This window comes from Panicum hallii, chromosome 8 (genome assembly GCF_002211085.1).
Source record: "Panicum hallii strain FIL2 chromosome 8, PHallii_v3.1, whole genome shotgun sequence".
NCBI lineage: Eukaryota > Viridiplantae > Streptophyta > Magnoliopsida > Poales > Poaceae > Panicum > Panicum hallii.
Window position 1 is genome coordinate 24811528 of NC_038049.1, and position 26053 is coordinate 24837580.

Sequence of the window (26053 nt, forward strand, 5' to 3'; positions counted from 1 at the left end):
TCTGGAAGAATGGGGATTGCCTCCTCCCTGAGGCTGGCATCCCGGGCGACCGGCGGGGCAGCTCCACTGTCAGCATCTCCGGTGGCGATGGCGGGGCCTGCTGCTGCTGGGGTGGTGCTGGCGGTAGGGCCTGCTGCTGCCGCTGGGGCGGTGGTGGTGCGGGGCCTGTTGCTGGTGCTGCTGCTGGGGCTGTGGCCGGACCGACACCTGGCGCTCGTGTGGGGGCTGAGGCGGCGGTGGCGGTGGTCGCTGCTGTGGCGAAAACCGTCGTGGCTCCTCAGACCTCCCCTGCGGCTGCTGCTGGCGATGGGGCGGCGGCGGCGGAGCCCGGGAGCTACTCTGCCCCCACAACTCTGTTGTCTTCTGGTGCTTGGGGTCTGGCTCCCCCACAAAGGATCTGTCACCACGGTGGAGCCTCCACGACCTATCCTCCTCGCGGTCCCTGCTGCTCCGAGAGTTGGCCACCTCTGGCTCCTTCCCTCTGCCTGAGGGTGCCGAGGCTCCATGGCTGGACTGGCCGGAGTTTGGATCGATGCGTCGGGGGCTGTCGGGTGAAGCGCCAGGGATCCAGATGCCGCGATTGGGGTCACCCCTCACCTGTCGGACCGCCAGGCCACCGTCGTCGAGGGTAGGCAGAAACGCCTGGATCGCCGTCCGCATCCCCTGGTCTTCACATAGAGCATTGATCCCTCTCGGGAGCACCAGCAGCTCCGGGGCGTACGCCTCGCTAGTCATCCCCCGGATCGGGACCTCCAGCTCCGTGTCAGATAGATCCGTGCCGGCCCCATGCTCAATTCTGCTACAGTCGTTCACCCCGGTGAACATGCAGGCCATCCTAGATCGCTGTTGTAGTGTAACACCCTAATGTAAATTTCCTAATTTTTAATGAATTTATTTTGTCTTAAATAAAATTTCTAAGGTTTTCTTTGACTTATCTTGCATCTAAATTAATTTTATACCACAAGTAACTAAAATTTATTTTAGGGTCAACATGTTTGTGCATTCATGCTGGTGCATCTATTTTGTTTGTTTGAATGGTTAAGTTTGAATTCGAATCTCATTTGAATTCAAATAGAATTGAGTTAGTTTGAAAAAGAGAAGAAAAGGAGAGAGAAAAGAGAAGTCAGCCAGCAGCCCCTTTCTTTTCCTTTCCCCTGCGGCCGATTCCCCATTTCGTCCCCATCGGCCGTGCCCTGCTTCCATCGGCCACTCCCCTGAACCGAACCCTCTCTTTCCTCGCGCACTGTTTCTGCTTCGCTGATCCAGCTTGTCCACATCGGCCGCTTCCCATCAGCCACTCCACATCGGCCGCCCCGTATCGGCCGCCCCCGCCTCCGCCTCCCATCGGTTGCTCCCCGCTTTCCATCAGCGGCCCATCTCCCATTCCCCTTTCTTTCTTTCTCTCACTGACGCTCCGGGCCCGTAAGTCAGCGCCTCCTTCCCCATTTCCTTTCTTCTTCCCCGAGCACCGGCCGCCCGAGATCTCCGGTGATGCTCTCGCGCCGGGCCTGCACGTCAAGGGTGCCCCGTCGCCCTACAAAAGGGTTTTCCCCGCCCCTGGAACCCAAACCCTAAGACCTGCAGCCGCCACCGAGCTCCAGCGCCGTCACCGCCTTGCTCCACCACACCGAGCTCTCTGCCCCGCCGTGGTCCGGTCGCCCCGCTGCATCTCCGTCCTTGCCAAGCCCCGCATCAACTCCACCTCGATGCCAGGAAGCCTCCTGAGGCCTTCAACCGTGACCCCGGCCCGTGCGACGGCCGGAATCGCACCAAGGACCGACGCCGGTGAGAAGCTCCGCCGCCTCGATTCTTTGCTGCCAGTGTTTCCCCGATCGTCATAACCCCCATGGCACTTCCGCAGGAACACCACGAATCGATCCGAGGGGATCAGAAGCTTGGAGCAGGCCTGCATCGACCTCCCCCACGAGCGCCACCCGTCCCCACCGCTCGGACCTCGTCGCCGATCACCCTGCACTACCGCTCCGGCCGATTCAAGCTCTCGGTGAGCATCAGCATGTCCCCCTGGTCCTTTGCGCTAGATGTGGTGGACCTTTAGCTCTCTCTTAGACCGGAACGCCGCACGCCGGCGATGCACCGCCACGCAGACCCGCCCCCGTCGTCGTGCGCATCGCCTGAGTCCTTACCGAGCCCCGCCTTAGCCCTAGGTGGTTTACTCGTGTCGCGTAGTTTGTCCCAGACCCAAACCCCGCCCGATTTGGCCTCCGGAGCACCGTTTACGGTGAAGTCCGGCGAAACCCGAGCCGCGCCACCGCGGAGACTAATCTCCGGTGACCTCCCCACCGCCAGCCGCGTTCTTTTCAGATCGGACCGGTCCGATCCAGATCGGACCGTCCGGACCCTCGCTATGCAGATCCGACCATCCGAACTGGAACGCGTCTGAGTCGTCAGATCTAGATCCAACCGCCCAGCTTAGAAGATACCCCTTCGGCCTGGCGTTTTTGTTAAAGAGTCCCTGGGTTTATTTGAAATCAACCCGCAGTCCACCCCGGTTCAAAAGAAATTCCAGTTAACTCCTGTTTTCTTACATAAAAACCCCTGGACCTAGATTTCGCGTCTTAGCTCCGATTTAGGTGGTTTTCGCGCTCACGCGATCGTTGTAACACGTTGAACAGTTCTATCATAGTTTTGTGTGCTATTTTGCTCTATTGTTGTACTGTTTCTTATCTTTTGCCCTTGTTTGCATGTATGTGCCTGTGTGGACCATGTTTTTGCGTTGCGATCGTGAGTAGACGTTGAGCCATCGGAGGAGTACCAGGAGCCACCATCTTCAGAAGCCTTTGAGCAGTAGCAGGAGAACTTTGAGGAAGGCAAGTATAACATGAACATCCTATCACTTTTAAATACAATTTCATACTGCATTTTAATACTGTAAGCCTATAAGGATTTCCTAGCCACTTTTACCCTTTATATAAATACCTTGGGTTGCACTGTGGTTAGTTGTGCTAGGTGCTGCGCTCTCACATATTATGGTCCTTTTTAATTAAATTTAATTAATGATATACGCAACTTGATTCTGAGAGTGGCCCTCTGTGCTGTGTGCTTGAGCGGCTCACGTCTCGTTAAAATATATTTTATTAGAAACATGGTTTAGGGGGCCAGCACGGTGCTTAGTGCTTGGTTGGCCACTCTCCATAAGGACCGGTTCATAGAGCGACAACCTGGGACAACCGCGCAACCACAAGACTGGAATGGGACGGTCTTGACTTACTAATTAGGTCATTTTGGTTTGGGAGTAACTTACCTGCGGGGCAAGAGGGGTGGTAAGCTTCTATGGCCCTCGCGCTACGAGGCTTGGTCTGTGCTGTGTGTCTTGTACCCCCTCGAGGCTTGCTCCATAGTCGCTGATCCAGAATCCTTAGCGGTTACACCTTACTAACATGATCCTTTGTAACGGTCTCGTAGTGTGCTTGCTAGTCATCTCACCTAAGGAAGTGTGATGAACAACTAGCGTAGCTCACAACTTGTGGGTAAAGTGTGATGAACAACTAGCGTAGCTCACGACTTGTGATGAACAACTAGCGTAGCACACGGTCATGAGCGGCCCAGATCCTCCGTCTGATTAGTGGGGTTTACCTTTGGTGGATTGGCTTGGTTTTCAGTAGTCTCATGATTAATTTTGAATAATTATTATGTAACTTGGGTTATGGTAATTCATCCACTTGTAGTAAATAGTTTTAATCAAATTTGCCAAGATTAAAAGCTAATGCAGTCGAGTCAGCTAACCTTAGAGCCTCATAACTCATGTTATACTTGTTGAGTACAAGTTGTGTACACACACTTGCCTTCTCTACTCTTATGTTCTCTTTTGGATATCTTCAACTGCTGCTCAGTACCAGGCGACGTGGAGAACTACATCAGCGGACTCGACGATTTTTAGGCGTTGTCTCCCAGCCGACATCCCTGTGGCGCCCTGTTCTTTATGTATTTATTTTACGCTTCCGCATTCCTTGAACTGATTCTTGATTCAGTTGTAATAAAGATGTTCATTTATGATTTATACGCCTTTATTTTGAGATACGGGTTGTGATATCTTGATGATTCTGTTGTATATATGCGTGACTTGATCCTGGCGCATATATGATTGCTCGGTTTATGTCCTTATAAATCGGGTGTGACAGGATTGGTATCAGAGCCGTGTTGACTGTAGGACGAAGTCTAGATAGAAATGGTCGAGTTTAGGGATTTCCTTTCTCTTGCCTTGCTTCCGCAAACCTCAACCATTCGTTTCTTCTCCTATTCCTTGAGCTCTAAACCTCGCTTTGCTAATCCTCTATGTATTTTCCAAGAATTAGTCTGATCTCTTCTATAGACGTTGGCCTGCAATTTTGTCTGTCCTCATAAGCCTAGGATGCCTTTGCAAAAATACGCTAGAGCGCCTGTTTGTGTAGTCGAGTGGTGTGATAAACTCGACTAATGTTTGAGTATTGAGTGTTTGTGATTGTGCAAAATGTTTGATTTGGATCTTTGGTTGATTTCATAGTTTAGAAGTTAAACTTGCACATGCAAATCGACTTTAATGCAGACTTGAATTAAGTAATAAAAAAATTGAGATAGACCGTTGGGGGATGAAACCGTACACTCTTTACTCTCTACTTTATCCTATCAGAATTTTCTTTCCGTAATTGTACAATATCTATCTCTTCTAAATTTCGCTCTGCTGCAATCAGATGGTGAACACCAGGAGCACCGGTCCCAGTTCTGGCCAACAGGGGCAGAACAACCAGAGTACCGGCCAGCCGACACCGATGCCTCCACCTCTGACTCCGGAGCAGTTTTTCCAGCTCCAGATGCAGATGATGGCCACTCTAAACAACACTGTTCAGGCTCTGCAACAAATTCACACCCAGCCACCACCTCCTCCACCACAGCAGCCCCGCGACAGGCGTGCGGATTTTCTGAGGGGTCACCCGCCGACGTTCTCCCATGCGGCTGATCCACTCCAGGCTGACGACTGGCTTCGTTCGGTGGAACGCCAGTTGGACGTCGCTCAGTGCGACGACAGGGAGCGAGTTCTGTACGCAGCAGGGCAGCTGCGTGGCTCAGCTCTTGATTGGTGGGAGTCCTACCCAGCTCGGGACCGTGACGCCCTCACTTGGGTCCAGTTCCGGGAGTGTTTCATGAACCACCACATTCCTGCTGGAGTGATGAAGATGAAGCACAAGGAGTTTCTTGCGCTTTAGCAGGTAAATTAGATTAAATTCTTTCCGCAATTCCTTTTGAGCTCAAGCCCACCCTTGTTTATCCTTGTGAAATTGGAAATGCTGAGGGATTTCCATTTTCTTTTTTTTCCGGTAATTATCATTTCAGGGAGCTATGACGGTGACCGAGTACCGTGATCGTTTCCTCCAGCTCGCTCGCTACACCCCCGCTAAGGTCGCCAATGATGGCAATAAGCAGGAGCGCTTCAGGGAGGGGCTAGATGATCACCTGGAGTACGTGCTCATAAACCATCGCTTCGACAACTTCAACCAGCTGGTTGACGCTGCCCTCAACACTGAGCGCAAGCGCCGGGAGATTGAGGATAAGAAGAGGAAGATGGCTCCTGCTATGACTGGCAGCAACACTCGGCCTCGGTACCAGTACCAGTACCAGTACCATCACCAGCAGCAACAGAGGCAGGTCCAGCCGTACCAGCTGCGACAGCAGCAGTACCCGCCTCATCCTCAGCAGCAGCAATAGGTGGGACAGGGTCAGAAGCTTCCAGCACCTCCGGCACACTCAGCTCCACCGGCTCCACCAGCTCCACGGCAGGGAGTGCCTACTCCTCCTGCCGGACAGCAGGCTCCAGCATTCTCACGGGCGTGCTATCACTGCGGCGAGCAGGGACACTACGCCAACGTTTGTCCCCGGAAGGTGCAGTCTGGACAGCAGGGGCGCCCAGCTCAGCCCAAGGTGCCATCACAGGGCAGGGTAAACCACGTGACGGCCGAATCAGTGGCCGAGGCTCCCAACGTGGTTATTGGTACGTTCATGGTTAATACCCACCCTGCTACAGTTCTTTTCGATACTGGTGCTACGCATTCGTTTATTACTCGGTCATTTGCTAAGAAACATCGTATACCGGTATCCTGCATGAGGACTCCTATGGTAGTTACTACGCCTGGAGGCAAGATCCATACCTACTCTATCTGTTCCAGGATTAGTGTGATCATAAGGGGGGTAGATTTTCGCACCGGGCTTATCATCATTGACTCGATGGGTATCGATGTGATCTTGGGAATGGAGACCCTTGTTAGATGGGGTGTCAGGATTGATTGTGCTCAGAGGACTGTCCACTTGTCAGCACCCGATGGACAGAATGTCACAATCAGTGCTTCGGAGCCTTCTGGACTTCTTTGTCAGATGGAGGCTAGACCCACGGATGGCATTCGCGTGGTGTCTGAATTTCAGGATGTCTTTCCTGATAATTTACCGGGTATGCCGCCTGATCACGACATTGAGTTCTCTATTGATCTCTTGCCTGGCACAGCTCCTATTGCTAAACGGCCCTATCATATGGCACCCGTTGAGCATGAGGAAGTTAAGAAGACCATCGATGAGTTGCTAGCCAAGGGCTATATCCGTCACAGTTTCTCTCCTTGGACTTTCCCTGTATTGCTTGTAGAGAAGAAGGATGGTGTGAAGAGGATGTGCGTCGATTATCGGGATCTGAATGCAGTCACCATCAAGAATAAGCATCCATTACCCCGCATAGAGGATCTCTTTGATCAGCTTTAGGGTGCTTGTGTATTCTCAAAAATTGATCTGCGTTCGGGTTATCACCAGCTGAAGATTCGTTCTGAGGATATCCCGAAGACGGCATTCACCTGCAAGTATGGGCTATACGAGTATACGGTCATGTCCTTCGGCTTGACCAATGCTCCAGCTTTCTTCATGCATCTGATGAACAAGGTTTTTATGGATTATCTGGACACCTTTGTGGTGATATTCATTGATGATATCCTGGTATATTCTAAGTCAGAGGCAGAGCATGAGAAGCATCTGAAGCTCGTGTTGCAGAGGCTAAGAGAGCACAAGCTGTATGCCAAGCTCAGCAAGTACAAATTCTGGATTGACGAGGTTCCATTCCTCGGTCATGTCATCTCCAAGGGAGGTATTGCTGTGGACCCCGGAAAGGTGAAGGATGTGCTTGACTGGGTGGTACCGCAGATGGTGAAGGAAGTCCGCTCTTTTCTGGGCTTAGCAGGATATTATCGGAGGTTCATTGAGAATTTCTCCAAGATTGCGAAGCCTTTGACTTCCTTGCTAGAGAAGGGTGTGAATTTCTTTTGGACTGATGAGCGTCAGAAGGCCTTCGAGGAGCTGAAGAAGAGGTTAACTACGGCGCCAGTCCTTACTCTGCCAGACCAAAGCAAGAGGTTCACAGTGTATTGTGATGCTTCGAGGGATGGTCTTGGTTGCGTTCTGATGCAGGAAGGTAGAGTTATAGCTTATGCTTCGCGGCAGTTGCGCCGGCACGAGTTGAATTATCCCACTCATGATCTGGAGTTAGCCGCAGTTGTGCATGCTCTGAAGATATGGAGGCATTACTTGTTTGGGCAGAGGTGTGATATTTACACCGATCACAAGAGCCTCAAGTACATATTCACGCAGAGTGAGCTGAACATGCGGCAGAGAAGATGGCTAGAGTTGGTCAAGGATTATGACCTGGAGATCCACTATCATCCGGGCAAGGCCAACGTTGTAGCAGATGCTCTAAGCAGGAAGAGCTATGTTAACATGGCCGTGGCTTTTCAGATGCCTCAGGAGTTATGCGAGGAGTTTGAGCAGTTGAGTTTGGGTTTCTTACATCACACCTCGAGTACATCATTCGAGGCAGAACCCACTCTAGAGGCGGAGATCAGGCAGCATCAGAAAGAAGATAAGAAGCTGCAGGAGATCCGTGAATTGCTCAAGATTGGCAAAGCACCTCATTTTAGAGAGGATGATCAGGGAACCTTGTGGTACAAGAACCGGATATGTGTGCAAGATGTGAAGGATCTCAGGAAGCTGATCTTGAGTGAGGCTCATGATACAGCATATTTCATTCATTCGGACAGCACGAAGATGTATTATGACCTCAAGAAACGATTCTAGTGGTATGGAATGAAGCGTTCCGTTGCGGAGTACGTGGCTGTCTGTGACACTTGTCAGCGTGTCAAGGCAGAGCATCAGAGACCAGCAAGTCTATTGCAGCCATTGAAGATTCCAGAGTGGAAATGGGAGGAGATCACTATGGATTTCATCGTTGGATTGCCTCGTACTCAGAAAGGGTACAACTCTATATGGGTAGTAGTGGATCGGTTGACGAAGGTTGCCCACTTCATTCCGGTGAACACTACTTACTCTGGTGCCAGACTCGTAGAGTTGTACATCTCCAGGATCATCTGCCTACATGGTGTTCCGAAGAAGATCATATCTGACCGAGGATCTCAGTTCACTTCACGGTTCTGGGAGCAGTTGCATGATTCGCTGGATACGAAGCTACGCTTCAGTACCGCTTATCATCCTCAGACAGATGGGCAGACAGAGAGAACCAACCAAGTGTTGGAGGATATGCTTCGAGCCTGCGTTATTCAGTATGGTACCAGCTGGGATAAATGCCTGCCGTTTGCAGAGTTCTCGTATAACAATAGTTATCAGGCCAGTCTGAAGAAGTCTCCCTTAGAGGCCTTGTACGGTCGGAAGTGCAGAACTCCGCTGTATTGGAATCAGATTGGTGAGAGGCAGGTGTTCGGTCCGGATATTGTTGAGGAGGCAGAACAATTGGTACAGCAGGTATGAGAGAATCTGAGAGTCGCTCAGACTCGTCAGAAGAGCTACGCGGATGTACGTCATCGGGATTTGACCTTTGCAGTGGATGATCATGTGTATCTGAAGGTCTCACCGATGAGAGGAATTCGCAGGTTTAACGTGAGAGGGAAGCTAGCCCCTCGATACATCGATCCTTTCAAGGTGTTGGAACGGAAAGGTGAGGTAGCATACCGCTTGGAGTTGCCTCCCAACCTCTCAGGAGTGCATGATGTGTTCCATGTCTCCCAGCTGAAAAAGTGCTTGAGAGTGCCGGAAGAACAAGCACCATTGGAAGGGTTGGAAGTGCAGGAGGATCTGACCTACACCGAGCATCCGGTGAAAATTCTGGAGACGTCTGAGAGTTACCAGGAACAAGAAGATCAAGATGTGCCGTGTTCAGTGGAGTCATCACACGGAGGATGAGGCTACCTGGGAGCGAGAAGATGAGCTGAGGAAGACATATCCCGATCTCTTTGCTAGCTAGCCTATTCGAATCTTGGGACGAGATTCCTGTAAGGGGGGTAGGTTTGTAACACCCTAATGTAAATTTCCTAATTTTTAATGAATTTATTTTGGCTTAAATAAAATTTCTAAGGTTTTCTTTGACTTATCTTGCATTTAAATTAATTTTATACCACAAGTAACTAAAATTTATTTTAGGGTCAACATGTTTGTGCATTCATGCTGGTGCATCTCTTTTGTTTGTTTGAATGGTTAAGTTTGAATTTGAATCTCATTTGAATTCAAATAGAATTGAGTTAGTTTGAAAAAGAGAAGAAAAGGAGAGAGAAAAGAGAAGTCAGCCAGCAGCCCCTTTCTTTTCCTTTCCCCTGCAGCCGATTCCCCAGTTCGTCCCCATCGGCCGCGCCCTGCTTCCATCGGCCGCTCCCCTGAACCGAACCCTCTCTTTCCTCGCGCACTGCTTCTACTTCGCCGATCCAGATTGTCCACATCGGCCGCTTTCCATCGGCCGCTCCACATCACCCGCCCCGCATCGGCCGCCCCCGCCTCCGCCTCCCATCGGTCGCTCCCCACTTTCCATCGGCGGCCCATCTCCCATTCCCCTTTCTTTCTTTCTCTCACTGGCGCTCCGGGCCCGCAAGTCAGCGCCTCCTTCCCCATTTCCTTTCTTCTTCCCCGAGCACCGGCCCCCGAGATCTCCGGTGATGCTCTCGCGCCGGGCCTGCACGTCAAGGGTGCCCCGTCGCCCTACAAAAGGGTTTTCCCCACCCCTGGAACCCAAACCCTAAGACCTGCAGCCGCCACCGAGCTCCAGCGCCGTCACCGCCTTGCTCCACCACACCGAGCTCTCTGCCCCGCCGTGGTCCGGTCGCCCCACTGCATCTCCGTCCTTGCCAAGCCCCGCATCAACTCCACCTCGGTGCCAGGAAGCCTCCCGAGGCCTTCAACCGTGACCCCGGCCCGTGCGACGGCCGGAATCGCACCGAGGACCGCCGCCGGTGAGAAGCTCCGCCGCCTCGATTCTCTGCTGCCGGTGTTTCCCCGATCGTCATAACCCCCGTGGCACCTCCGCAGGAACACCATGAATCGATCCGAGGGGATCCGAAGCTTGGAGCAGGCCTACACCGACCTCCCCCACGAGCGCCACCCGTCCCCGCCGCTCGGACCTCGTCGCCGATCACCCTGCGCTATCGCTCCGGCCGATTCAAGCCCTCGGTGAGCATCAGCATGTCCCCCTGGTCCTTTGCGCTAGATGTGGTGGACCTTTAGCTCTCTCTTAGACCGGAACGCCGCACGCCGGCGATGCGCCGCCGCGAAGACCCGCCCCTGTCGTCGTGCGCATCGCCTGAGTCCTTACCGAGCCCCGCCTTAGCCCTAGGTGGTTTACTCGTGTCGTGTAGTTTGTCCCAGACCCAAGCCCCGCCCGATTTGGCCACCGGAGCACCGCTTACGGTGAAGTCCGGTGAAACCCGAGCCGCACCGCCACGGAGACTAATCTCCGGTGACCTCCCCACCGCCGGCCGCGTTCTTTTCAGATCGGACCGTCCGGACCCTCGCTGTGCAGATCCGACCATCCGAACTGGAACGCGTCTGAGTCATCAGATCTAGATCCAACCGCCCAGCTTAGAAGATACCCCTTCGGCCTGGCGTTTTTGTTAAAGAGTCCCTAGGTTTATTTGAAATCAACCCGCAGTCCACCCCGGTTCAAATGAAATTCCAGTTAAGTCCTGTTTTCTTACAGAAAAGCCCCTGGACCTAGATTTCGCGTCTTAGCTCCGATTTAGGTGGTTTTCGCGCTCACGCGATCGTTGTAACGCGTTGAACAGTTCTATCATAGTTTTGTGTGCTGTTTTGCTGTATTGTTGTACTATTTCTTATCTTTTGCCCTTGTTTGCATGTATGTGCCTGTGTGGACCATGTTTTTGCGTTGCGATCGTGAGTAGACGTTGAGCCATCGGAGGAGTATCAGGAGCCACCATCTTCAGAAGCCTTTGAGCAGCAGCAGGAGAACTTTGAGGAAGGCAAGTATAACATGAACATCCTATCACTTTTAAATACAATTTCATACTGCATTTTAATACTGTAAGCCTATAAGGATTTTCTAGCCACTTTTACCCTTTATATAAATACCTTGGGTTGCACTGTGGTTAGTTGTGCTAGGTGCTGCGCTCTCACATATTATGGTCCTTTTTAATTAAATTTAATTAATGATATACGCAACTTGATTCTGAGAGTGGCCCTCTGTGCTGTGTGCTTGAGCGGCTCACGTCTCGTTAAAATATGTTTTATTAGAAACATGGTTTTGGGGAACAGCACGGTGCTTAGTGCTTGGTTGGCCACTCTCCATAAGGACCGGTTCATAGAGCGACAACCTGGGACAACCGCGCAACCACAAGACTGGAATGGGACGGTTTTGACTTACTAATTAGGTCATTTTGGTTTGGGAGTAACTTACCTGCGGGGCAAGAGGGGTGGTAAGCTTCTATGGCCCTCGCGCTACGAGGCTTGGTCTGTGCTGTGTGTCTTGTACCCCCTCGAGGCTTGCTCCATAGTCGCTGATCCAGAATTCTTAGTGGTTACACCTTACTAACGTGATCCTTTGTAACGGTCTCGTAGTGTGCTTGCTAGTCATCTCACCTAAGGAAGTGTGATGAACAACTAGCGTAGCTCACGACTTGTGGGTAAAGTTGTGCAACCTCTCGAGAGTGTAAAACTGGTATACTAGCCGTGCTCACGGTCATGAGCGGCCCAGATCCTCCGTCTGATTAGTGGGGTTTACCTTTGGTGGATTGGCGTGGTTTTCAGTAGTCTCATGATTAATTTTGAATAATTATTATGTAACTTGGGTTATGGTAATTCATCCACTTCTAGTAAATAGTTTTAATCAAATTTGCCAAGATTAAAAGCTAATGCAGTCGAGTCAGCTAACCTTAGAGCCTCATAACTCGTGTTATACTTGTTGAGTACAAGTTGTATACTCACACTTGCCTTCTCTACTCTTCTGTTCTCTTTTGGATATCTTCGACTGCTGCTCAGTACCAGGCAACGTGGAGAACTACATCAGCGGACTCGACGATTTCTAGGCGTTGTCTCCCAACCGACGTCCCTGTGGTGCCCTGTTCTTCATGTATTTATTTTACGCTTCCGCATTCCTTGAACTGATTCTTGATTCAGTTGTAATAAAGATGTTCATTTATGATTTATACGCCTTTATTTCGAGATATGGGTTGTGATATCTTGATGATTCTATTGTATATATGCGTGACTTGATCCTGGCGCATATATGATTGCTCGGTTTATGTCCTTATAAATCGGGTGTGACATGCAGGGGAGCGATGCGGCGCCTCAGGAAGTCGCCCAGCACCATCATTGATGTAAGGCCGCCCCTCGCCAGAACCTTGACCCGGTCCAGTATTGGGTCGAGCTCTGCCGGTAAGGATGGCCTGGCTTTCTAGCTGTTGCGGACGAGGAGGGGCCCTCGGGTCGGCAGCTCGAGGCGGTCGTTGGCGTCGGTCATGGCGATGACCCAGTCCGTGCGCAGTCCTCCCACTTGGTGCTGGAGAAGGCGCTGATGTATGAGCTGGACATCCCATGCCACAGCTGGAAGTAGTAGGCACCGATGGCGCACCTGCTCCTCCCAGACCCGACCAGGACTCACATGAACATCTCCATGAAGTGGATGAACACTGACACGAGGAGAATGGAGTGGGGGGTGAGGTGTTGCAGCTGAAGCCCAAATTCCTCCAGAAGCAAAAAGAAGAAGGAGGAGATCAGAGGGGCTAGTCTGTAGGTGATATACGAGTTGAAGAGGACGAATTCCCCCGCGACCAGGTCATCGAGTGAACTCGAACCTGCCCGGATCTTCCTGGCAAGTTCCAGCGCGATCCAACCAAGGAGGCAGCGCACCATGTCGAGCTGCTCTCATCGCTGGAAGCGGCGAGGATGGCTGAGAGGAGACATGGTGGAGATTGCCGCAGATGCGAGGGAAAGGATCGTACGGAAGTAGGAAGGGAAAAAAAGCACTGGGCGAAAAGAGCAAATCGCAAAGGTGCGAGAGAAGACGAAAGGGCACAGCAGCGTCTGGAGAAGGCAAGCGCGAAAAGGTAGCCAATCCTTGCGGCGCATGCCTTTAATAAGGTTGTTCCCCCTTTGAACTCCACGGCAACCAGGGGAAACCCGAAGAGTCGATCGCACCAAGCGCCCGCCTCTTACCCCCTATGACCGGTGGGCCCGGGCCGGCCAGTCATAGGCATGGTCGCTAAAGGCGGAAAGAAAAGGTGGAATCTGAACCGCCAGTATAGCGGGACGTGCGCGGATAAGATGGGAGCTAAACCGTTAGGCGCGCTGAACGCGGGCAGTGGACGTCACCTCAGAGATCTCGCTGGAGGAGAAAGTCCTTCTTTGCCCCTTCGCAATGGGAGCAACCAGTCCACCCAGCGCAACACAAGATTATGGCCCCACCTGCAGGTTCGTACCTCACCCGAGGTGGGCCCGGAGGCCTCTGTTGGTACATACAGATAGGGGTACCTCCTACTAGAGTATCCAGCCCAAGGGGTGCACGGTTATCCGTAACCTCGCACTAAGCTTCTAGGTGACAAGGCGTAAGGCCCGGGCCTCACAACTGGGGGCACAGTCTTCGGACCTCCTCCCACGTACTAGCAGGTCTGGTGCCTCCACGTGCCCGCAAGGACGAAGTGCTCAGGAATAGCTACCACGGGCCCGGACCACCGCGGGATGGTCTTGGGCCCCCACGTGTGGAAGCCAGACCCCTAGGGGGCCTGAGCGCCTAGGCCAGCCAGGGGGGGCCCGGACCTCCCACCCCACCAGGGAGGGGGTCCGGTGCCACCACGTGCCCCTGAGGAAGCGGCCGCTAAACCAGCACCGCCACGTGTCCAGTGGATACCAGCTTTCTACGAGAAGCCAGCCCAACTACCGCATTAAATGCGGGTGGTTGGGGTGCACGCACCCAAGACAGAGCATGGGCTGCCCTCTGACACATTGGGCAGGTATGGGTGACAGCACGGTAAGCCCGCCAGTTACCGAGGCGGCGCGCGAAGTACCGAGGCGGCACGCAGGATATTAGGACGTATGGTCACATCACAGCGCCGCGCGCATGGGCGAAGAGTTATTATGACCTGCTGTAGGAAGGCTACAATGTGCGCTGCTACAGTGCGCAAAGGCTACATCTCGGCAGGTCAGTATAGCCCCTTCGCCTATCAGCGGGAACTGACTTTACACCGATAGCACGATTCTCCCTACGTATGTCAGCGGCAGCAGACCTTATGCTAGCAAGACGGCACAAGACCATATCCAGACGGAGGATACGCACGGAGGCCGACGAGGAAGATCTCCGGATCTGAGGCATTTAAGGCTCCAATATGTACATTATTTAATATATCGCCGGGTCCACCTGTCGGGGCCCCGCTCAGTGTACGCGCTCCCCTTGAGCATATAAAAGAGAGAGCGCGCATGTTAGAAGGAGAGGTTCACACTCACGCAAGGTCAGTTCCTCCCCCAAACTTACAAACAATACATCACACAGTGGACGTAGTGTATTACGCTCAGGTGGCCTGAACTACTCTAAACCCGTATATGCTACTCGTGTTCATACGCCTCTAGATCGAACATTTCTTGACTACCCCAAACTTATCCTAAGCTAGGATTAGGCGGGTGCACTCCGCCACCCGGCTGGAAAAATCCTCCGACAAAAATCGCCGAACCAAACGCCTCCTATGTTCCTGGCCTTTGTGATGCCGTCCAAATCCAAGGCAACTCCCGCTTGCAAATTAAACAACGCGTATGTTGTCCATGTGCTTTCCAAGTTTTCCTGTATGACGGCAACGTGGGAAGTTTGACTTGTGGGGTGGCGATGCTATGCCCATGGACAACGTTCAACATGCAAGGTATGTCCAATGTTCTAGTTTATGGAGTTTGGCTTTGGCAGGAAGTTTAGGCGAAAATTAGCCAAAACATCATATCTGAATTTGTACAGCGGCCGTCGGCATGCTCAAAGATTGGGATATCAAGATTTGCATATTTTGGCGCATTTACGACCTTAATGATCTTCGTAGCAACAGCTGCTGACTCGCATGTGTTAAAAACCTTCAAAATTACATCCTCGGTGCTGGACGTTTATGCAAATAATATAAAAAAGTAATGTACATTTAAGTACCACAATAACAAATTTTACAAACTCCCAATAATTGGAGAGAACTGGATAGCATGAGCATCGCTGTATGTAGAAAACATCTCCCTGGCTCCTGCTAACTTGGCTTGTTCTCGCTCCGAAGTCATCCCTCCATCACCTCCATTCCCGTCGCAGGGCTCGTCATCACTATCTCGCGATGCGAAGGTACGGAATAAAATAAATCCACCCCCTTCCCCCGGTTGGATCCGTTCGAGCCCTTTTTGGATCCAGTCGTCCACCATCAGTCCATCACTGTTGTGTCAGGGAGACGACAGCTATACCTACTACTCTACGGTTATTGTTCTTCTTCTTCGATGCCGATTACAGCTGAGGACCGAGCCTAAATAGCTTGGCGCGGCAATTAACTTAACGGGAAATTAAAAGGAAGCTAAGTACTGTTTACATCCTTTAAACCCGGGTAATGGAAACAAGATCGTCGGATCTCCATCACATGGTCTTGAGTAAAGTCGCTGAAATGTAATGTAGGCCACCGGCTTCCTCTATTTGTGCTTAGACTGACGAAACCGAAGATAGTGCCATTCAATTATTCAAATAGCAGATGAGATGGTCTAGCCTGACATGCTGGCAGTGGTGGAGCCACCAGTGTGGCGAGCCGTGGCAGCAGCCATAGGTGCTACCTAGCCACGCTCAGTGCTTGTAGAATATATTTATCCAACCTTCACTTACCAATGCTTGATATTAGTAGTACATTTATACATATTTGATGACAACGTCTATGTTTTATTGCATTGTAATCTCTTATCACATGTATATGTTTCTTTAAACAAATTAGTAGTAAATTCACCATAGATAGATTTTCATCATAGGTAGATTTTAATTCTGGTTCCGCCACTGCACGCTGGTGCCCACTCTTCCGGTCCGCCAGGGGAGCTCACGCTGTGTTCCTGCCGTGCACCGAGCCTTCCCCTTCAGAGCAGAACACTCACGGGATGCGAGCGAGCGCGTCTGGCGTCTGTTGACATGCCTAGCCAGGTACTGCTCACACCTTGTTCCAAGATGCCGATGTATTGTTCTCGCTATACTAGTATATAAATCCCTTTTTTATCACAACAAAACTAGGTTCGTCTCCTTATTTTCCGCAAAAGATGAGTAAACAAAGATCGAAAATAATATACAATTTAACACCCAACACTCCAAGCTATTTCAGTCAATGTTCAATATGGTGTACTAACACATTTAGTTAGTCAAATTAGTCTATGACAATAGTAAAACTCTTGCCGACAAAAGATTGTCCAAATTTCTTGGTGGGGGGGGGGGGGGGGGGGGGTTGGGGGGTAACATAGGCCTGACAAAAAAACTTTAACCCATAAAAAAGCAGTATTAACGAGAGGACCATCTATATTTGTACTTGTTCAAGCACACTGGCAAACAAAGCAAACGACAAAAGCACAATGTACCAAAATGCACGAGGTCGAATTCCGTCTTCTTTTCACCCCCAGAACCTGCTCAGAAGACCCTTCTTCTCTTTCTTCATTCGGTTCTCAAGGCTTGGGAATTCTATCGCGTTGTATGCCATATCGAGCACGATCGGATTGCATGGCACTGCTTGGAAGGGCGGTGGGAATTGTGCGATGCGACATGGACCTTTGGTGTTTGGCTCGCCGATTGCTGATTCATAGCTCTCTAGTATATCAAGAAGATACTTGTTCTCCTGCAAGATACCAGTATATCATTAGTACCTGTTATTTAAAAATGTCCAGTAACAGCTTGGCTTGCTGTGCTATTACCAATGAAGATAGGTTGAAAATGGTGACTGGCAGCCAGACATATCAGGCTATTCAAAATATCAGGTTGTCACTCAAAAGTATGCATAATAGGGTAAAAGCAAGTCGCCAGAGGCACTTATCACTCCAAGTATAGTATTTAAATAAGCCAAAATAGTGTCAACCTTTGGGCATCCAGTTACTTGTCCAAAATTTTGCCATCGTACAACAGTCGATATAAACATCAGAAGTTATTCAGTGCAAACCTAGATCGTCAGGGTATCCTACCAATGCTGCAATGCTTATGTGGACAAATTTCATGATGATAACATACCTTCATTTTATCATGAAGTGAAATAGTTGAGACTCCTTTTGACAGTTTTAAAGGAACACGCTCCTCCTCCATAATACCCGTTGCGTGTTCTATGCAGCTATTGGATCTACAATTGTCGGATAAAGATTTCAGATCTTGGATTAAAGCCTGTGAAAACGAGCATGTGTTAGAAATTGAGAGCCTTTTCTACAGTAAAAACCATAAAAGCCAATATTTTGAGAAGGCCGAGAAAGTCAATTAACTTGGGATTCGATTTGCTTGAACTTAGAGGAGACCAAAACCTATGTTATTAGATTAACTGGATGGCAAATAAAACTCATGTATCTAGTGTCTAGTTATCACATTAATAGTCCTCAAGATCCAAAGAAATATATGAATAAAAAGTTCGCAAGCTGTCAAGTTCAGTGTCAAACCTTGTCAGGACTGTTTGCTAGCTGCTGCAGTGCGGAATTAGCGAGAGTTCGGGCATGACTGAATAATGCATACGCTTCTGCCCTTTTGCCAGCAGAACTATATGACTTCGCCAAAAAGAAACATCTGCACAATTATTCAAGTGAAACTTGTAAGGATAATCCAATGGACATTATATGCAAGTTTTCTAGCATATCAACTAAAAACTTGCTAACCAGCAGAACGATTTACACAAATGGGTGATTTGAAAGGAAAGTGTAAACTAACTATGCAAGTGATTTGCATAAAGCTCTTCGATAACCTGATTGTGTTTTGGTATATATAGATAATTGGTGAATAAACCGCAGCAAGGCATACAAACCAACATGTTGAAGGGTGAAAAACTCGCAACCAAAAAATAGTTCAGGAACAGATTTATCGCCGAAGGACAATGGATGCAAAGAAAGCTGGTTGTTAAAGAGTTTGCTATACTTGGGATATAGTATTACAAACCTCTCAGCTCTGAAAGCCAAGCCTTTCAGCTCATACTCATGAATAAAAGAGTTCTCTTCTTCATTTTTGTTTCTGCCAGAGCTAACTAAATCTGTCAAGTCCATTGTATTCTGCAAAAGGCAGTTTCCCACCAGCAAAAGCACACAAGTCCAGTAAAAAACGTGAGAGCATCTAAAAAATGGGCATGACAGAAAGCAAGCATACCTGAATAAGCAGATCATATAGCCGAACAAGTTCTTCTGGCTTTGTGATTCTCTCATTTTTCTCATCTCGATGCTTTGTAAATTTACTTTTAGCAATGCTAACAAGTAACTGGTTACGTTCTATAGTCCTCAATCCTAAAACAGCACTAACAGCCTTGTCAAGTCCATTCAAGTCATCTCTTATATTCTCAGCATTGCCAGCAGAAGCCTACATTTGGAATTTATTAGTTAAAAAACAGTAAGCATTGTATATCATATCTCTAGTATTAAATAGATTGTACAAAATATGACCAGTATAACAAAAAAGTTTCGTACCAGGTCATTGCGGATGCAGCTCCGAGCATCATGGTATGCAGAAAATATTTTATCAAAAATGCCAAGCTTTTTGTCAGCAGCGATTGATTCTGTGGCTGAACCGTTCAAGTCTTTCTCAAGCTGCTGAGCTGATCATATCACTCAGTTAAAGAGAGGTCCGCAGTATAAACTAACATATGGATCAAGAAAATTGTTCAAATAAGGATTCGAATTAGCCATCTAGTATGGCCCAACTTATCTACTATCTCAGTTTAAGATGTAGTGTTATATGGTGATTCTGCACAATATGATCCTGCAATTAAGAAAAAGATTGTAATAGGAAATCTAGTGTTATATACCTTTCAAAATGGAGACACGGGTCTTTGCATTTGTAATAGGAAATCTGCGACCAAGCCAGTTAAACTCAGTCATGGAAGCTGCTTGCTGTGACCTTGTCTCAGACAACACAGCCTGAAAGTTTTTCAAAATGCATCTATTAGAACATAGGAAGAAAAAGGTGTCTAATGCCAAAAAAAAAGTTTACACAAGTTGGACTCAAATTTTAATCCAAAAGAAAGTTGGGAGTCAAATTTACATCCCGAAAGAAAGATGAAGTCAAACTTTCATTGCTAAAACAAGATGGGGTCAAATTTATGATATTATCTTCAAATAGCTCCATGTTCCAGAACATAAAGTCAGAGCAATGGTGGGACAATAATGAAATCGGCAGGCAGGATGAATGTCATACCATCTATACCATATTTTCTTCTGTTCTGCAACTACTTTCTTGTGTAGAATTGCGCTACAGATATAAATGCTATATGGGTAGTACTACATTCAAGGAGAAGGGAAAAAAAGAGATATCCCAGAACCTCTACAGCACTATCTTGTGTAGAATTGCAAATTCTATTTAACTTTCCACAGCAAAAACAATTAGCACATACATGCCCAGCATCTAAATTGTGTATGCCATAGAATTTCAGATGGCACCATGATTTGTTCTGCAAACGTTCAACTAAAACATCAAACATGGACAGATATGTGATGCCTTGATCACAACAGCTAAAATAATCTTGGGCAATGTACATTTCACACTCTAGTTCTATGTACTAATTCGATGATGCTGAATTCACTAGTCATCCTTCCTCCTAGTATACTTTGAGAACGTTAACCAATGGTAATGCAATGATCCGCGGAACAAGTCATTGCAACAAGCAAATGCGGTATTTAAACATGACTTATACAGACATGACCAACAGTTTGTAATACAAATGTAGCCCGACCAGAATTAATCAGAGGCCATGACAGGACTAATTACAATGGCCTTGAAGTGCTTTTCAACTAATACTTATTTATGACATATGGACTCTGTATAGAAGTTATGGGCTTTTGAATCTGGCCTGCTGGCTGCTGAAATAGATGCAATCCAAATTTGCTTCAAATGCTACGATAAAAAAAATACATCTGAAACTCCTAGGTTACTATGAGGAACCACTTAATGAACGAGGGAAAAACCATTCCCCAGAAATCTTGCTCCAGATAAAACTCCTAGCCGCTATTATTTTTTATGGTAGATTGCAATAATATGTTAGCCCCTGGACTAGTTCTTAAAAAGACATCAAGGTATGTCAGATAAGCGATTAGACAAGAAAATACCTCCATCTTCGCTTTGAGAAGATCATTAGCAGTATCTAGGAGTTCATGTGCTTGTAAAGATGATCCACCAAGTTTGTGTGAACAGAAATCAATCATGGGCTCCACTTCTTCAATGCGCTGACGGCATAAAAGTTGATTTTCTATGCTGCCATACTTCCCAAGCTCTTCATATACAGCTCTATGGAGAAATTGATAATACGGACATAAGGTACTCAAAAGATCAAAGAACTTCACCCTAGTTACTCATTCAAAAAGGAACAATAAAAAAATTCTACGCAAGAAATAATGCCAAACTCTAATGATCGTAAATTCTGACAAAACAAGCACAATTTCACAAACCTCGTATTCTTGAAATTTATCATTGCCGCCTCTATGTTCTTGTCTTGCTCAAAAAACAAAGCACCTTTCATATATGAAGCATATGCCTGTAAAAACATATTTTGAGCAAAAAAATTCATGTTGAAATGAATGGTTTTCCTGTTTTGAACATAGCACAAAATCTTATTCAAAGTTTACAATTGAAAAAAAAAGGAAACAAAATGTAGCAAGAAACACACCTCAGCTTCCAGAGATGTCCTCGAATCTCCTTTCACAGAACATAATTGCGAAAATAGTGATGCCCATTTAACTGCTTTCCTAAATCGACCCAACATGTAGATACGCTGTTGTGCATTTGTACCAGCAGTTTTCTTTTCCATGGCATGACTCCATGCTCTCTCAGCCATATAAAATACTATGTGGAGATACCTGCATTCACATATTAAAAATGCTTCATGAAGTACTCTCCAGGTTTACACAAATTGCATTGGTCATTGTTCTCAGTTTCTCACTGCCGTATAAACATAAAAGGTTGCAAAAATGAAATTATGACTGATTTTTGTTAAACTTCACAAATAAGCCATTAAAAACAAGCATGCATATACTACAAAAATGTGCATGTCTGCATGATAATAAAAATGGTTGGCAGAGGAGCTTCATACCATTAGTCTATTACTCCAATCAAATGACTCAAAAGTCAAAAACGTTATAAGCAATATAACTATATCAACCAGACGTACAGAAGAGCAATGGATGTTTCCCCATTACACTAAACAACATCAGAGCAATTCATTGGTTTTACATGACCACAAAACTAACATCAATTTTATCAGCTCAAGTAGCACGCTAGCCCTAAATTAGTTCATTAAGGATTCAGAAATATGACTGAAATACTTTATGTGCTGCTATTAGCAAACATCAACAAAGAGGCCGCTAGGACGCATGCTAGAGTTCCAGAAACATGACCTATCATGAACAACCCCTTCCCTTCTATATTTCATCTAAAAATTGAGAAAGAAATAGCATCCCATATAACAGATTATCAGAAGAAGGCATCACACCTGACATCGGTGACTGTAGACTCGGTTATATTCCTCCTGGTGTATTTACCACGGCCATGCAGGAACTTAAGAGACTTGTACAGCCTTCTGAGTCGCGCAGAACAGTACCTCCTACAGGTCATGCAAAATTATTTAGGAAAAAAGGCACATACACCAATGACAGGAGTCATATACTAACTAATAACACATAGCATGGGCAAACAAACATACAAGAGGCAGAAGACCATAATTTCCTAGAAACGCGGTCAAATGGAGCAACCATAGTAAAGCAGATGTGTAAAATAAATCCTTGTTTTCAACAGTTCCACGGGTTCGGATTCAAATATACTAGCAACAAGGGCTTTCGTCGACAATTTGGGTTACAAGGCACAGCAACACAATAGGAGGACTATCCTTCCCAAATCTCATCTGATATAATAGCAGATAAGAAGATATAAGAGGCCCTACTCGATCTACACGCATGGAATCGAGTGAAATCAAAGCGCAGATCTGGGAGGAGTGGAGCAGGATTGGATGGACCGCGCGTGTGTCAACACGCACCTGTACCGCGTGTAGTCACTCTGGCGGAGGCCATGCTGCATCTGCGCCTCCCTCATGAGCTCCAGCACTGCGAGAGACGAGACCGGTCAGGAAACCGAGCGAGGGGCCAGATCGCCGGAGGAGGTGGAGGGGAGGGTAAAGCTCACCGTTGATGGAGAACCTGACGGCCGGCTTCTCCTCGACGGCAGCGGAGGAGTCGACCTCCATGTCCGCCGGCTGCTGGTCCCCGGTCTTCGACATGGCGGCTGCGGCGGGTGTGTCCCTGCAGCGGTGGGCGAGCTGCGGGCTTCAGATGCGTTCGCGACGAAGGGAGACGCGGAGACGGCGTGGGTTACGAACTCGCCCACCTGGGCTGGGGGGTGGGGTTTAGGGGGAGAGAGTCCGGCCCGCGATGGAGTGTTCCCGAGCGCACGGCCCAGTAGAGGATGTTTTTGTTGGGGGCCTGTGAGGCTGTGACTGTGAGCTACAATTCTTTTGCGACTTCGCCAACCCCGCGCCCTATTCCTCGATTTTTATGAACTACAGTCCGTTTTGGATCCTCACCAAAAAGTCAAAAACTGTCCTAACATTGAATTTTAATTTATATTATATAATTTTTGTTCAGTAAAAATATAATTCTCTTTAAGAAATAGTAAATGTACTTAAAAGGGATAGGGATACGTACGAAAAATTTCAAAAGCATTCCTATTTTTTAAATATATCATGATTATATATTAGCACTAGTATATAAAAATAAGTATGTCCATATAGTCCATGTATGACTTAAAGTGTATACTTTCATACATGGTCTAGTATATAGCTTCATAGATGCTCCTATATACCTTTCATTAGGTCAGATACGATCTACATCATGAGATACACATGTAGGAGTAGCTACAAGCGCGTGTGTAATAGATTTATATATATATATATGACAAGCCTAAAATGCAACAAGGTGCATGCTCTGTGCAAAATGCACCCACCCTGCAGTTGCAACTGAGAGACTACATCGATTGCAACTGGAAGAATAGACCAATTGCAACTGGACGGAACTGATTGCAACTAGGCTCTTGTCGGTGTTTAACCGGCTGCCCACCGAGGGATATACCCAAGGTGGTAAGTTTTGGGTGAGGGAACGCCGAGATAAGGAACTCGAAGGTGCAAGGAACACAAAATTTAGACAGGTTCGGGCCGCAAGATGATACCCTACGTCCTGTATGGTGGTTTGTATTGCCTTTGGTGTAGAATGATCTGGAGATCGTGTTTTGAGAGGGGTCCCTGTCCTCCCTTATATAACCGAGAGGCCAGGGTTACAAAGATACTAACCAACACCAGCTAAGGAATCGCACCAGAACATGTCTCGGGTAGATTCCTTCTGTATCGGTTAGCTCTATCTCCTACTTAAACGGGATAAATAAGAGATAAGACGGACTTAATCTCTTAAACCTCTTTAAAATACATTATGTACACAGTCCCGTGGCCCCGGGTCTGACAAGCCCCCGAGCTCTTCGTAGCTGAGTACTGCAGGCTTATCGAGTACTTCCGAAGTAGTCCTCGGCTTCTTTTGAAGCTCCGTCTTGAAGTCCTTCTTCGAGTACTTACTTGGCTGCATCGAAGCTATGAGGTGCTCATGCCCCGAATTTTATTCCTATTATGGTGTGCGATTGAAAAATCGCACTCCATATGGAGTAGCCCCCGAGCCTTAGGTTGAATCGGAGAATCAGGCTGAGGGTCACATTAGTCTTGAATCCTCCTTACTTACTCTTTCAAATAAATTTGAAAAATATGTAGTCGATGCCACGTATCCCACAGCCCCCGAGCCTTGAATCCAAATCTCTCGAGTTTGGAAATAAGGATCCAAAAGTCGTGGCATGCAGTGTTACTCTGGAATTCCGAGAAAAACTCTTCGCCTTCAGCATAGAGAAATTGAGCCTCCCGCTGGTTTATTTAACCGCGCGGTGACTTAGAATTTCTTCTGCACTCTCAGTCTTCATATGAATCGTCTTCGAGTAGTTTTGCAGCGTTCAGCCCCCGAGCTTACAAGCCAGGAGGGCCGAAGGAGCCAGTCGAGTAATGTGCATCGCCCAGCCCCTGAGCCTGGGACTAGCGGAACTGTGATGGCACGCCGTGCTGCCTGGAGGGTTGTTGACGAAGCTTGATCTGAAAAAAGACAATGCATACATTATGTAGCATAATGCGAAGATACCGAGTAGTACTCAGTAATAATATGAAGGAACCAAAATATATTCGGTAGAAAAATTTCGCGTCTTGCTCTTGCTAGGTCATGTAATTTCCCAGGCAGTTAGCCTGTTACGTTTAAGCACCCGATCTCTAATGGCCGTAGACCATAGCATAGGGAGCTTAGCCGCATGCACGCGTAGGAGCATAGGCTTATAGAAGAGTCGAGGTTTCACGGATTAAGGCGTGTGCTACCCGAGTACTTTAGCAACCGTTAAGAGAAGACAAAGAAGTCGTCATGCGACAAAGAGGATGCGCGGTGCGCACAAAGTAGTCGGCGATGTGTAGCTCTGGAGGGTTTCGTACCCTCGAGAGACGTACACGCATAAGTAGTCGGCGAGAGCGTGTGTGGCAACACGTAAAGATCTATACTTCCATAGGATGTAGTCCCATGAAGCCTCCAGCACTCAGAACACAACCTTGTGGCATAGCCTCCGTAGTCAGTGTCCTAAGATCGTGGCAAAGCTGCCAGCACTTGGTGCATTAAGTCTGTGGCAGAGCCTCCAGTACTCGGTGCACCAAAGCTGTGGCTATCGATCTAGCATCCCAGGAGTAGTCGATCAGGGCGTAGCCCCCGAGGGTTTCATGCCCGTCGAGAGGCGTACCCAAAAAGGTAGCCGATTCTGTGAAGAACAAGTCGGAAAAGGTATAAATCACTTAGCTTGATTCGTGGACGGATGTCGATGAAGCCGTGGAGCTCGTTGATAGAGCTGCGACGGTTTGTTGATGAAGCTCGACTAGTCGGAATCGATTCCGACTAGTTTTCAAGTCGAGACGAGTAGTTGAAGTAGTCGTTAGCGGGCTACCGATCGTCCTCGCGAAGTCGAAGTAGTCAAACTCGTCGCTGCTGCGCGCGGATATTGTGGCACAAGCCAAAATTGAACCGGGTCGTCGATGTTGACGGCCGCGGTGCATCGACGCTGCAGCGCGAGGTGAAGTCAAGCCGAGTAGTCGAGGTCGATGTAGCCGTTCGCTGAAGGATCCGATCTCGAACTCGATGAATCGATCCGCCGATGCACATGCATGAAGGTAGCAATCCGCCACCTGGTGAACTAGAAAGATGCCATCGAGTTCGCCAGTGGATCTTCGATGCGCTCCCCTACCTGGCGCGCCAGCTATCGGTGTTTAATCGGCTGCCCACCGAGGGATATACCCAAGGTGGTAAGTTTTGGGTGAGGGAACACCGAGATCAGGAACTCGAAGGTGCAAGGTACACAAAACTTAGACAGGTTCGGGCCGCAAGATGCGTAATACCCTACGTCCTGTATGGTGGTTTGTATTGTCTTTGGTGTAGAATGATCTGGAGATCGTGTTTTGAGAGGGGTCCCGATCCTCCCTTATATAACCGAGAGGCCAGGGTT

General features: G+C 48.2%; 1 protein-coding gene across 1 annotated transcript; it reads right to left on the minus strand.

Moving 5' to 3' along the window:
* Positions 1–16749: 16749 nt before the first annotated feature.
* Positions 16750–22791, minus strand: LOC112903344 (signal recognition particle subunit SRP68). The gene is made up of 13 exons (XM_025972590.1): positions 22622–22791; positions 22476–22542; positions 21936–22046; positions 21114–21303; positions 20896–20981; positions 20557–20734; positions 19260–19371; positions 18922–19049; positions 18608–18814; positions 18404–18513; positions 17914–18037; positions 17501–17647; positions 16750–17114 (listed from the first exon to the last, which is right to left on the minus strand). Exons 1-13 carry the CDS (start codon positions 22713–22715, stop codon positions 16893–16895), a joined length of 1776 nt encoding a protein of 591 aa, XP_025828375.1. The 5' UTR covers positions 22716–22791; the 3' UTR covers positions 16750–16892.
* Between the last annotated feature and the right edge of the window lie 3262 nt (positions 22792–26053).

What these genes read in the sequence shown, in the direction of transcription:
- LOC112903344 (XM_025972590.1), bottom strand. Translation starts at nt 22,715, where the DNA reads ATGTCGAAGACCGGGGACCAGCAGCCGGCGGACATGGAGGTCGACTCC. An exon ending in CGTCAGGTTCTCCATCAACG is followed by an intron (nt 22,543 to 22,621) that starts GTGAGCTTTACC and finishes CGTCTCTCGCAG; the next exon opens with TGCTGGAGCTCATGAGGGAG. An exon ending in CACTTCATGATAAAATGAAG is followed by an intron (nt 17,115 to 17,500) that starts GTATGTTATCAT and finishes GGTATCTTGCAG; the next exon opens with GAGAACAAGTATCTTCTTGA.